General features: G+C 39.5%; 1 protein-coding gene across 2 annotated transcripts in view; it reads right to left on the reverse strand.

The window, feature by feature from the left end:
- The window catches only part of LOC118894388 (ubiquitin-conjugating enzyme E2 E2), a 363,674-nt gene that overhangs the window by 335,331 nt on the left and 13,139 nt on the right, over positions 1-15,204 (reverse strand). For both annotated transcript variants that reach the window (XM_036850619.1, XM_036850618.1), the window contains exon 3: positions 14,648-14,698. In XM_036850619.1, coding sequence (XP_036706514.1) covers positions 14,648-14,698 — 51 coding nt within the window. The remainder of the gene's footprint in view (positions 1-14,647; positions 14,699-15,204) is intronic.

Raw genomic sequence — 15,204 nt, forward strand, 5'->3', positions numbered from 1 at the left:
GCCTGTCTCACATCTCCGTTCGGATGTCTCGCAGACATTTCCCAGTTAACACAGCCCAACGGGACTCCTGATCCGCTTCCCTCCGCAAATCTTCCCCATCCAAGAATACGCAGCACCCTTTCCCCAACAGACCCAAACCCAACCTGATTGCTCCCTTTCCTGTAACATCCCCCCAGCCCTGCCATCGATCCAGCGGCAAGCCCTGTCAATCCTCCTTCAAGATACACACCTCACCTTACCCTCCTTCCCTCTCCGCTGCCGCCACCCTCATCCAGAAGACCATCCTCTTGCAGCCTACACGCCCCTCCAGCCGGCAGCCAGATCAATCTGCATGAAAGCCGAACCCTGCTCGACCTGGCCCGGCCTCACCCTGCACTGGACCTTGTGGCACAGCAGCCCCAGGCAAGCTCCACAGTCCCCTGAACCCAGCCACACCGGACCCCTCCCAGCTCAAACACCAAGCCTCCGTGCGCTTTAGACTCTCGGCACAGGTGACTTTCGACAGCCGGGGGCCTCCATGCCTTTGCTCCACTGGGCGCTCAGTTTCGAGGTCACCTCCTTAGAAAAGCCTTCCAAACCCAAAGTACAAGTAGGTCCCCACTCTAAAATTCATCCCGTTTGTTGTCTTCATAGCAATTGTTTTATCTGCTCACTGCCCCCTCCCCGTGAGGTAGTTTTGGATTCTTAAATCTAAGTCCCAGTCTGACCTCACAGCTGAAGCGTAAGCGCCGCAGGGGCTGGAGACCCACTGTCTCGTTTGTAATTGCATCCCGAGACCCAGCGCAGTGCTGACCACACAACAGGCTCCTAGAAAACATTTGTTTAGTGTTAAACGACTACCAATATTAATCTCAAAATACACCCTGCTCAGCTTATTTTATTATTCGCTTAACCTAGGAATAGTTATTTTCTGAATACAACAGCACCTTACACATTCTTACTCAAAAATGTAATTTTATTTTGCTGTTTCTCAGGTCCCAATACCACCCTGAGCCTATTCAAAGGCTTCCCTGGTAATCTCTGACCAGCTGCTTTATCAAACATGATGGTTATTCTTATCCCTCTGACAAATTCTTACTGCTTAACAATGTGGCAAAATGCATTTCTGCTCTCTCCTACCCAGATTCCAGGAAGCACTTAGAAACGGAGACGCTTGTCCTAAGCCGTAGGGATCAGTATGTCAGTAGGCCCCCTCCTTCCCAGGCCTCCAGCGGACTTCGGGGCGTCAATCCCAACAGTCCTTGACTGTGCCTACGTTATAAAGGTCATGTTGTAAGCCCATAAATATCCATGTAAGCCTGCCTGATCTCCTACCTAGACACGGGTGCTTACTCAAATATACTCTCCACTTCGTAGATCAGTCAAAACTCCCCGGCTGGATCCCTAGCTGATGGGCCTGACCACGGAGGAGCTGAAGGTCACTGGGTGCATTTACATGTACGTGCCCAACTGAACATCCATCTCTGACTACCTTCCACACAGAAGAGGCAAAATCTGCTCAACCAAAATTTACCATCTCCAAAATCCACAGTCAGGAGTCCCCAGCTGGCTGATTACAAAGCTACACTCAATTTGGTCATGTCCCAGTCCAAACTCCTAACTTCCTAAAATGATGGCAAGCAGGGGAATAACCAAATATTTCAAGTATGGAGAATGATGGCATCAGAAACCATCACAACTCTATTTCTCTGTCAGCAGCCAACCCACTAACCCCCACCTCTGGTGAGCTCAAAAACTGGGAGAACTGTTAACAGTTTTTCCCTGCTTGAAAGTTGGACACATCTGGCCCGTACATAATTTGGAGAAGGAGAAAGAATCAATTTTAGATAGCTACCATATGATCATTTTGATAAATACTTACTAAACGTTTGTTTTATCACCTGTATTTACATATTTGGGGAGACTACCCTACATTTATTACTTAAAACACTTTGTCCGTTATGTTATTCAGAATACTATCTATAATTCATATTCCATGGTTTTTAAATATGTTTCACCTTATATAACACATAGGAAATTATTAATTTCCCATTAATGCATATAATTAAGAATGGACTAGGTCTGCTACACAAATATTGGAGGCTTCTTCTAATGTTATCTTTGGGGTCCATTTTACCTTTCAGGCAAAGCTAACTTATAATGAGGTTCTTTTGGTACTGCAATAACTAAAGCCACTTAGAGACAGTCCAGGCCATTTAAGTAGTGCAAAAAGTGCCTTATACCTAACTCAAATTTAAAGCAAAATGCACAAGGTTTTGTTTCAATGTATCTATTCTATGAACTCTAAAAATTTCTAAAGGATTTGACACCAATGCAACAGGACTGTAAATTTAATTTCTTTGCCCCCTCTTAAAATTTGTCCTTCCTTTCCCCCCACCTCAAATCCCAGTTGTTTGAAAGTAGTATCATAACACTGTTCCATATCATTTGTGAACCAAGCTGTGATACATGAGGGCCTGGCTAAGGAGACAAATCCTTTCTCTTACACTGGAGGATATGACAGGTAACTCAGAAAGAACTGCGAGAGTCCTCCTAGCCAATCCCACCCTACCTTAGTTAAGAAGGCCTGACTCCCAAACCCGTATTCTACCTTCTCAGATTCTAGACCACAGTCCCTGCCCCAGCAGGGTCAGCCTAGCCCTAGTCCCCCTCCTGCAGACCCCCTTCCTCACCCCCTGGCCACCTGGAATCCAAAGACTGCACATGTTGGGCTGCACTGCCTGCTAACTTGAGCCTAACACCAGAATGCCCACTGCCTCAAGCAATGAGCAGAGCTGCCTCTCTTCAGAAACTCTGCCCTGGCTGCAGGAAAGGGTTTCCCTCCAGCACCTGCGCTGAACCTGTCACCTTCTTCCAGTTCGTCACTTGTATGCAGGTCTCAGATCATCCTGCTCCGACACATCAGGCCACAGAATTGTGCCCCAGCCTACAGACATGACAGCCATCTTTCCACAAGATTGGACAAAAGTTTTAAAATAAATGTCACTCAATAAGATCATAAATAAAACAGCAGTCCACATGAACGTACAAAGAGCAGCAGTAGTTTCTTTAGTATAGTCCGTCATTTGAAATCTTTGAAAGTCTGAATTTTCTTTTAATTCTAAGATGCTTGGCTCATGGAAAAATTATGTCAGAAAAAAATGCATACCGAATAAAATATAAATTCTCTTCATTAACATTTATTCAATTTCTAAGGATGCAAATATTTTTTCCAGGACCAAAGGGAGGAGGGGGAAACCATGAGAATTCCAAACAGTGTGTTACAATAGTTTGATAGACTTGAAGGTATGTTTACTGGCCAAATGAATATTCAAAAGATTTGCATTAGATGATTGTCAATTTATACTGGCATTTGACTAACACTAAAATTTTTATTTCTTGACTATGTCATATAAGTGGAGTTTATGAAATAACATGTAATAATCTGGGGCCTATGAAATTACTGCATATTAGTTAATGTCTCTAAACCCCACACCAGGCTCTTATTTCCACATGTTCTTCATGTATCATCCTTTTCTTATAAATTTGAAAGTTATAAATAGAAAAGGAAATAAAAGCCTCACTTACTAATTCATATATGGAACGTATAACAAATAAACTGGCTGTTTTAAATAAAATAGCCGGGGCTTCCCTGGTGGCACAGTGATTGAGAATCTGCCTGCCGATGCAGGGGACACGGGTTCGAGCCCTGGTCTGGGAAGATCCCACATGCCGCGGAGCGACTGGGCCCGTGAGCCACAACTACTGAGCCTGTGCGTCTGGAGCCTGTGCTCCGCAACAAGAGAGGCCGCGATAGTGAGAGGCCCGTGCACCGCGATGAAGAGTGGCCCCCGCTTGCCACAACTAGAGAAAGCCCTCGCACAGAAACGAAGACCCAACACAGCCAAAAATAAATAAATAAATTTATTTTTAAAAATAAATAAATAAATAAATAAAAATAAATAAAATAGCCAGGCCAATAAACTATACAAATTACATGCCACAGGCTCCAAGAAGGCAAAGGAGAGAGAAAAAATGAGTCACAATCCGTGATGAGGAAGACAAAGCTGGTAAATTACACTTCATCTGTCTGGAGTCCAGCAGCTGGGAAATACCATCCTAGTACTACTACCTTGCATCTGACACCTGAAAATCCCTCTGAAATGAGCAAACAGGGTCATTTTCAACCCCTCCAGAGACGGGGCACACACTAACCACCTCCTGAAGCCGTCCATTATTTCTCTGGACAGCTCTGAATGAAGACGAAGCCTTTTTATCAGGAAGAAAATAGTTTCCTTCTAATTTAACACAGCACTGCTAGTTCTACACCCTGAAACCACACAGAACAAGATGAACCTCTCTTCCATTTGATGGCTCTGAAAACAGCTGAACACAGCTATGATGACCCCTCACTCCACGAGACAAGGTAGCTCCAGCTCCTTTCAAATGTACTCTGTGATCATGGATAGGAATTCCCAAGTCTCCTTGTTTATGGTTTTTTTTTTTTTTTGAGGTTCATATTTTTTTTTTAACATCTTTTTTGGAGTATAATTGCTTTACAATGGTGTGTTAGTTTCTGCTTTATAACAAAGTGAATCAGCTATACCTGTACATATATCCCCATATCTCTTCCCTCTTGCATCTCCCTCCCACGCTCCCTATCCCACCCCTCTAGGTGGTCACAAAGTTAACTGTATCTAGATTTTCTAAGTGTATAAAACATATCCATTCTGTCAACGCAATAAGCAACACACTGACCTATCAGAGCTGAATGCTGGACCTGGCTTTGTCATGAAACTGTACTTCCTTGGAGAAGTGCTGTTTTCTCTCTGGGCTGGAGAAAGTGCCAGACCATAAGCTTTCCTGCTTCAATATCCTATGAGTCTATCTAAAGGGAAAGCTTTCAGGAACTTCCCTGGTGGCACAGTGGTTAAGACTCTGTGCTCCCAATGCATGGGGCCCGGGTTCAATCCCTGGTCGGGGAACTAGATCCCACATGCACGCCGCAACTAAGAAGGCCGCATGCCACAACTAAGACCCGGCACAGCCAAATAAATAAATACTTATTAAAAATAAATAAAAACAATGCTTTCAATACCGCTTTCATTTTGTTAAAAAGTAAAAAATATTTAACCAATACTTTATAATATTAATATTTACAAGGGTCTTTTACTTCATTAAGGGCACTATGTGTAATGCTCTAAAAAATAAGTTGGTTAGGGGTCCCTGGCTGTTAGACTATAATGGTGGTCGGTAGGAAGGGAGGGGGAAGACAAATAAATACATAGCTGTAAGCACCCTTAAAAAGGTCAAAATGGTCTTCTAGTTTAATATTACCTGAAATTAAAGTTAAGCATAAATTTAAGCTTGAGAAGTGTTTACTTTTCTAGGACTGTAGCTATGTGGCACAGTAGTCACTAGTCATATATGATTACCTAAATTTAAATTAAGTAAAATTCCGTAAGATTAGAAATTAATGTACTCAATTGGATTAGCCACCTTTCAAGTGCTAAACAGCCACTGCACTGGATGACAGATACAGAACACTTCCATCATAAGAGAAAGTTCTATGGGGCAGTGCTGTTCTAGAAGATTGATTCACCTATATCTATTTTGCAAACAGAAGACAGCACAGCAAAGACCCAAAACCCTTGGTCTCTAAGGTCAGAAACACCAGGGCTGAAATCCTAGTTGTGCCACTTACTTGCTGTGTGACCTTGAACAAGTCATTTAACCTGTCTGAGCCCATCTTCCCACCTATAAAATACTGTCTGAAACTAGTATCTACCTCATGGAGAGTTATGACGATTAAGTGAGATAATGCTGGTTAATTACAGCAGGCAGTACACCGCCTCAAACACTGGCAGCATTCAACAGACATCAGCTTTCTAGTATAAGCAACTGTATTTATTCACTCATAGGTACACTGAACCTCAAATGAATGCTAAGATTTGAAATATAGAGGTTAAAGGAAGAGCTCTCACCCAAGTGGGTAAGTTAGGTAAAAGAGCTGTAGTATCAGGAGGCCTGACAGCAATGGGGTGTAGGAGCGGGGAGTGGTGGATCCCACGTGGCTGGAATAGCAGGAATCAAAGCAGAAACCTCAGCTCTGGCAGGAGGGTGCTACCTCTCCTTTCAGTGGTCTGAAATTATTGCTAGGCTTCCTATTCTACAGGGGAAGAGTGGAGGGAGCGAGTCTACCTGTTACGTACTTGATTAGAAAGTCAATTTTAGCTCTGGCTTTACCTGACTGCATGACACATTTTAGAATAATATGCTGCTTCCACACAAATATGGAATTTGTTATCGCTTTAAAGGCATCCCATTAAGTCCCTAACCTAAAGTATACAGACATTCTAAATAAACAGTTCTAAATGAACATTTACAAAAAGCACAGTCAGAAAGCAAACTTCGGTAATGTTAAGTTTAAAAATCAAAATTTACATTGCTCTTAACATAAAAAATATTAATAAAGTTTTACTTTTTATTTGCAATAATGCTTAGCTGATAAAAGATATTTAAGCCAATGAATATAATAATCACTGTAAAGAAATGCTTTGGGTGCACTAAATTATAGTTTTCAGGATATCTTAAAAGGTAAAACAGCTATGGGAATTAAAATATTACATGCTAGAGAGTAATATAACACTTTCTATCTAAAGTGCTTAAGTAATAAATCTGAAATAATAACCAGTTTTATAAAACTGGGCGACCTAAAATAAGTGATAAAATGTTCTGTTGCTATTATAAAATATAATCCCTGTGTAATCATTTAATGCATGTTTCTTCAGACACATTCTTATACCATTCTTAAGGCAAGAAAGATTAGAAAAAATAAAAAAAATCAGAGACCACAAATAACGGGCACAACACTCACTTTACCGCTCAACATTTTCTTTTATTATGAAGTAAACATTTTAAAAATCTATGGTTAAAGGCAGATGTTAAAAAATAACATTTTGAAGTAAGAACGTAAGCAATTTTTCCAGTGATTTTATTGAGATAGTGATGTCTTCCCCAAGATCAGTTTTAACGTAAAGGTACACGACAGCAAACGATTACACTTGAACTTCACCGTCTGAAGTAACGGCCCCTCACGGCTCTGTGTTGGTCATGCCCCGGGTGAAAAGTCAGCCTTGAGATAAAGGCGAAAAGAAAATCGTACATATACTCTTGGCAGTAACAAAGGAGCACACCTCAGATATCATAAAAGAAGGTACGGAAATGAGAATATAAACAGGCTTGAAATTCGTGAAACTCCGAACTGCCAAGGGCACGTAAGGGAAGGCCATGCTTTCTCACCCGCTGCCACACGGTACACACGCCAACTCTGCAGCGCCTCAGCCCGCAGGTGCTGCTGCAAACAATGCTCAAGCCGTTCTAACCGCTTAGGGCAACTCTAAGGCCTTTAAAGACTTCTGTCTCCATAAAAGTCTACGCACGACCACTCAACACTGCAGCAGTGGGGGCAAAAACTCAAAGGAGTGAATAAAAATATTCCTCGCTTATCCACACTAAAGAAAGGAGAGATGGATATAAATAATTCAGCGTCCTACATAACATAAGCCCTCAACATATAGTTAAATTTTATCATGTTAATGATTCCTCATAAGACGCACTACAGCATTCTGCTAACCAATACACATTTACATCACTTTTCAGTTATTCGTACTATTTATTTACTAATAATCTTCCTTGCTCCAAAAAGAGTCTGAGATGGCTTTAAAAAAGTGTTTGTGGTAGAAAAGTAGAAAATGAAGAGAAGATATAAGGTGGAAAAAAAGAGTAAGAAAATAAAATACAACCAGAGTTGAGGTTTCTACACAAAATGCAGTTAAATACTAAAATCGAAGAACAGATAAGGCTCACAGTTTCAGGGCAACCAAAGTAAAGAGGGGAAGCATGATCAATTTTAAGATTTGCAGAGCCCACAGATATTGGCAGTTCCTGCCAACAGTACCATCATTTTCCTGGTCTTAGTTCTTTAAGCATTTTATGTCTTATCTCTCAATTAGTTGTAACCAGATCTGCAGGATTAGGAACTGCATCTGCCTATTTTCTTGCAGGCTATACTTGTCCTACCACAGATCTAATATTAAGCTCTCAGTAAATACTGAAGCGTAGGGGAACATGACCTAGAATCAGGCTGAGTAACAGGAAAAAACAATTTGGCATTAAAAGTGCAGACCCCGAATTAGGAACTGTCAAATGTAAAGAAATCCTTTCCCTGGACCAGTGCCGGTAATAATAACATAACACGAACATATACACTCATACAAACACACACACAAGGGAAAGTTATAGAAATCACTACACTCACAGAATTACTTTTCAAAATGTTCCAACTAAATATTGTTTCATGGAATTCAGAAATATAAATCAAGCACAGTACAAATGATACTTTGGATTGCCTCACATGTTGATTTTTTTCTTTTTTTTCCCCTTGACTGAAGCACAAATAGCTAGCCACAAATGTAATTTTTAATGTATTTCTCTATCTACTCACACATGTTGGAAAATAAAGGATGAAAGTTCAGAAAACCTGGGTTCAAATCCAAATCAATCATTTCTAGTTGTGCAACCCTGGGCAAATTACTTAATCCCAGGAGCCTCACAGAAAAGACTAAACTGCATCATACATGAAAATCCTTTAAAAGCTACAAAATGCTACATAAATATTACTATAGTAACCAAAAAAAGAAAAACAATTAGTGACAATAATTAGATTTTCACACTGCTGGCTCTTTGTAGAGATCACACCTATATAGACACTAACCCCAATTTCTACCTCAATGCTTTCCTGTTCTGTAATATAGTTTTGAAAAATGTTAACCCACACACACAGTTTTCCTACTTACTGTTTCAGTTACTAGGATCTGGAAAATACATTTTCCTCTGTTAAGTGGCTCTCATCAACAGGAAGGTGAGACAGTGGTAAGGTTTATGTCCAGTCATGGCCTCCTCTATTCTAGCAATGCCTTAACTAATGAGTTAAAACAATGAACAGTAAATGAGAGGACTTACAGTTTCTGATTCAAAACTTACTACAAAGATACAGTCATCAAGACTGTGGTACTGGCAGAAGGATAGACATAGATCAATGGAATAAAATTGAGAGTTCAGAAATAAACCTTCACATATACGATCCATTGATTTTTCAACAAGGATATGAAGACCATTCAATGGGGAAAGTGGTCTTTGTAGCAATGGTGCAGGGATAACTGGGGATCCACAAGGAAAACGATGAAGCTGGACCTCTACCTCACACCATATACAAAATGGATCAGAGATCAAAACATAACAGCTAAAACTAAAAAAAGACTCTTACTAGAAAACTGTAGGCGTAAATCTTCTTAGTCTTGGATTAGGCAATGGTTTCGTAGAAATAACACCAAACGCGCAAAGTAACAAAAGAAGAAGTAGATAAACTGGACTTCATCAAAACTTAAAACTTTTATGCTTCAAAAGTAACTATCAAGGAAGTGAAAACACTATCCACAGAATGAAAGAAAATACTTGCAAACCATACATCTGATACGAGACTTGTATTCAAAATAAATAACACAACTCAACAACAAAAAGACAAAACTCAACTTAAAAATGGTCAAAGAATTTGAATAGACATGTCTCCAAAGAAAATATAAAAATGTCCTATAAGCATATGAAAAGATGGTCATCATCATCATTATTCAACAGGGTAATGCAAATCAAAACCACAATGACATACTACTTCACACCTGCTAGGATGGCTATCGTTAAAAGACAGAAAATAACAATTGCTGAGGCTACGGAGAAACTGGAACTTTGATACACTGCTGGGAGGAAGGTAAAATGGTGCAGCCACTCTGGAATACAGTCTGGCAGTTCCCCAGAGGGTTAAACACAGTCACTGTATGACCCAGCTATTCTACTCCTGGGTACATATCAAGAGATATGAAAACAAATGTCCACACAAAACCCTGTACACAAATGTTCAGAGCAGCATTATTCACAATAACCAAAAAGTAGAAACAATCCAAACATCCATCAAGCGACGAACAGCAGACAGATAAAATGTAGTACATCCTCACAATGGAATATTATTCACAGACAAAAATAAATAAAGTACTGATGGCACCACAACAAGGATGAACCCTGAAAACACGATGCTTCGTGAAAGAAGCCAGTCACAAAAGGCCACATACTGTATGATTCCGCTTATATGAAATGTCCAGATGGCAAATCTATGGTGACAGAGAGTAGACTGATGGTTGCCTAGGGCTGGGTGGTGGCAAAATTGAGAGGGAAGGGGAAAGGGGTGATTGCTAAAAGGTGTGGTGTCATCTTTCTGGGGCGGCCAAAATGTGAAACCGATTGTGATGGATGTAAGACTGTGAAGACACTAAAAGCCACTGAATTTTATACTGTAAATTACACATCTCAATAAAGCTGTTACAATTAAAAAATAAAGCAGAGCCTGTGTTCAGTGAGTAGATAATTGAAACATAGCAATAAGAGTAAAAACTGCTAATATAACTGAATTACATCCTCTTTTTTAGTATCTCCTCCTTTTATTTGCTCAATTAGTAAATCAAAAGTCAAATCCAAACGGATCATTTTACCACAGTCTCTACTTGCAAGAAGTAATAAGGATCTCTGTCAGCTCCACGCTCATAAAGCTAATATAAACTTGGGCAGTATCAGATCATAACAGAATTTGAACTTAGCTTTTCTCTGCAATATAGAGAAACAGATTATCCATCCTTAGGATGACAGAAATTTTTATTTTAATGCAGAAATATTTCTAGCTAGCTGCCAGTTTTCCACTAACCTCAGGGAAATATAAATGAAAACACTAACACATTTACAGATTTAAAATCTGTGTTTTTGACAACTGTGAAGAGTCCTGAAAGTCACAACTTAGTCATCTACAAGCTAAGCTGGTGTGCAGGGCACTGAGGTCGTGAGCAACTCTAGCCAACAGCCCAGCACCTCCAACTCAGCTGGCGGTACCAAAACATTTATGGATCTGCGGAGAGAGCCCCTGCAAATGTCACGGGTCAATTATGATATCAATCATAATAACTGAGACTAAGGACTTCCCTGGTGGCGCAGTGGTTAAGAATCCGCCTGCCAATGCGGGGGACACAGGTTCGAGCCCTGGCCTGGAAAGATCCCACGTACCACGGAGTAACTAAGGCCATGCGCCACAACTACTGAGCCCATGTGCCACAACTACTGAAGCCTGTGCGCCTAGAGCCCGTGCTCCGCAACAAGAGAAGCCACCGCAATGAGAAGCCCGTGCACCACAACGAAGAGTAGCCCTTGCTCGCCACAGCTAGAGAAAGCCTGCGTGCAGGAACAAAGACCCAACGCAGCCAAAAAATAATAAATAAATTTATTAAAAAAAAAAAAAAGACTAAGCAAAATACGTTCTACTATTTACAGAGACCACTCTAAGTATATAACCGAATTTCACACAAATTATGTACAATTTTCTATGCCCACAGCCCTACAGACCTTATGATTTTATGAACACAGACTGTTTTCTTAGGTATATCATAAAGTTTTGTTTTTAAACATTAATTCTAATGTTATAATATAAAAAAAGAATTCATTTTACGCAGCCTAAAAAAAAAAAAAAAACAGTATTATTGCATTTTTACCTCAAAGACGATTTAAAAAAAGTGAAAAGAAAACCAAAAAATGTATAGGCAGGTGTTTCCTGTAAGAAGAAATAATATAACTTATTGTCAAAGTGTTTTGTGCATGCTCTTTTAAAAGATTAAGTTTGTTCAAAACCTGAAAAAAAAAAAAAAACTTAAACAATACTGCAGTAGAGGATAAACACATGCTAGTTCCCGCAATACGAATCCAAGAATTGCTTACCCGGACATCATCACGTAAGAGATGCACTGAGACTCAGAAGTCCCATCTCTAACCTGACATACACACAGAACTGGGTTGTACTAGCCTCTTAAGTTCCAGGAAATAAGAATAAACCACACTCCAAGTGGAAGGTGACACACACCCACCCTCACCGAGACAGCAAACAGATAAAATCCTTCTCCGCTCGGATTGCCTGAACACACCAACGCTCCCCACACATGATCTTTACCTGCGACAGCGAGTTAACAAGTACCCAAGCCACCAAACAGCAGGGCTGTGAGAGGCACGTGTCCCAGGAAGGGTAACACGCAAAGGGAATACTTAGGTGACCGGGGATTCTGACTCTATCAGGCAGATGGCTTTAATTACTACACTTCTATAAACTGATTCATTACAGTCAGTAGGACACACATGAAGACAGCACAGCACTTCTAAAAAATCAACCACAAAAGCACTGTTAACCTTGCTTTACTATAAACCACAATCAAATATTTGACGCCCAAACTCCAAAGGCCACAGCAATCCACTTAATACAAGCGCGTGAACGTCTAAGTGAAGTAGTGCAAGCACGCAGGGAACCTGGGGGTAATCACCACTTCCCAGCACAGCCCCAGCACAGCCCCACACGGGGATGTACCCCGCGACATCCTTTGCCACGGGGTAGCACCACAAACATGAAGGTGGGCATGATCTTAACGTCTGCGTGATCAGTCCAATCAACTATTTGGGGATCAATAAAAGGAGCTAAAGACACTTCACCGATAGTCCTTGCTTCTAAAGCAAATTTAGTTACCCAATCTTCACATGGTTAAAAGGATTTCACTGCAAATTTCCAAAAGCCAGCAAATCAACCAAACGAGGTATCTTTCCTACAGTGTTCTATGTCAATATCTCAATAAAAATGGGGGGAAAATAAAACTAAGTAGGTGTCTTTCCTGAAACTGTCTGAGGGGCTTATTATGAGTGACATCTACATTTTTAAATGTAAAACTATTACATATATTTTGCTTACATAACCAGTAATGATACTTTAACTAAGGCTCAATGAAAAAGTAAATCCCCAAATTTCAGATGACACCATAGTTAAGCTTTTCTTTTTTACATTAAATAGAACTATGGTTCAATTATTTAAGTTTATTTAAGTAATAACCATTATGTAATCCCTTTCACAGACTCTTCAGTTTTCATGCATGTTTACAATATATTGGTTTAATCTAAGTTAAATTATTATTTTTACTAAGTCAAGGCTAAATTAGACTAATGCATTAGAAAATAACATATGATAGTAAAGTTGCAAACAGTCTAATCATCACATGATATTATATGTGGATTTCATTTATCAAAAGTGAGCCTTAAACAAGCTCATTGAAACAAAGCAATTAGTTTATTTTGCCAAGAATCTGTTGTCAAAATTTAAGCAAGTAAGTGTATAAACTAAGTTCACATATTTACCAGTTCAGTTGTTTGTAAAAAGGTAACAAAAATAATATATGAGGTAAAACACAGTTTATTAAAAAAAAATTCAAACCATTAAAACAAATATTATCCTAAGAAACAAGGGATTTTAGTTTAATTCAAACTGAAGTTTTTCCACAAATCAATCCACTTACACAAATTGGCCACCAAAGCCTAAATAATGATCTGTCATCTGAAACAGCTTTGATGTAACATAGTCTTAAGTGTGACCAAAAAAGTCTTACTATTAAACAGTTTTTCCTAACAAAGAATCATTTGTTCTAGCTGAGTGAAACTTTCTTCGAATGTTATTATTGCAAGTTTATATACTATATATGACTTTCATGTAAAGAACCATATTAAATTCACCACAAACATTAAGTCTTATTAGAATTTTTCCTACACAAAATAGCTGTCAACTAGCCATAGAGCCACCTGCAAAACTTTCACTTTCACTAACAACCATAGTTGCTATCTTTGCTTTCACATAAAAACAAAATCAGTGAAATCAGAAATCACACCCAACAACGCACTCAGTATTGGAAACCTGCCCTCTCACCTCTGATGCACACCACCACCAATTTAAACGACAAAAACTCCACGCTGGCCTGGTTTCAACACTGAGCTCACATCAAAACAGAAAGAAATGTCTTAAAACAGCCAAACAGCCATCTTGCAACTACTGCTCCAGATGCAAGATACTGTTTAAGGTGGGAGATAGTTTCTCTCCTCTTTTTACTACGTACCTGCACGTCATTAATCATTTCTGGGCAAGCACTTTAACTTCCTATAAGTAAACTCAGACCAGAAAGTTGAGGGTACGTGGTCATAAAGGAGACAGCGTTTTAAATTCAACCTGCCTCCAATCACCCGTTCTGACTTAGTCATAAGCCATGACGACAAGAAGTAATGTAAACCATAAAGAACACTGTTTAATGTTCCAGCACTTTTAAAAATCAATTTCCAACAGGATAACAATTGAATAATTATCAAATAGCAAATATTTTAGCCACGCTGTTACTGCACCATTGAAGAAATCATTTAAAACCCTCACGCCTCTCCCACTAAAAGGTGACTGTATTTGTTACCCTATAATTTCACTACCTTATTGTTATTGCGTTACTCTTTTTTTTTTGGTGACGCCACTCCACCACTGCAAACATACTTGCGGAATAACCCATTTCTGCAGAGACAACCACCACCACTGTCTTCCACAGTCACTAAACTCCAAACCACAATGATGTTTTTACTAACTAATCAGGACAATAGTTGCGCACATCAGACCAACAGTTCAATTACCTCTTCTGCAAAAGATACAAATAAATAAAAATCCGTAAGTACTTACCTACAGTTGGGAGGCGGGTCCAACGTAATTTCTGCAAGTTCCTTCTGAATTCTTCAAAATAAAGACAAAGAAAGTTACATTAAAAAGTCTTCACTCTTTTAATATTTCATTACAATTATACTTTTACACTAGTATTCCCCGTTTGGATGCTTTTAACTTGAAATACTAATACTGTATAAATCATCATATACAATACCAACAAAGTAGTAACTTCTGCCACAGTTTTGACAATGCACCTACAGAGAGTAACGAGACCGGCCACCATCGGTGCTTGCAGCCTGTGTTAGCAACACTATGACTTCAATGAAAACTTCGTTAAGCCACTGCTAACACTAACCAAAATTTCTAGTTTAAACTGGAAACGTCTGCCACACTACTTATGGGTCATTCCAACTTCTGATCTGCACTAGAACATCCCATGTAGGATGGAAAAATGATCATATTAAGTGGAACCCAAGCATCCTGACTGAGCCAATCAACTGGTGAAGAAAGGATTATCAGGATCTCATTCTAGCACCCAAAACCGCTATCAAAGTATAAATGGCATTATTCCCTGA

The sequence above is a fragment of the Balaenoptera musculus genome, chromosome 4, assembly GCF_009873245.2.
Source record: "Balaenoptera musculus isolate JJ_BM4_2016_0621 chromosome 4, mBalMus1.pri.v3, whole genome shotgun sequence".
In the NCBI taxonomy this organism is placed as follows: Eukaryota; Metazoa; Chordata; class Mammalia; order Artiodactyla; family Balaenopteridae; genus Balaenoptera; species Balaenoptera musculus.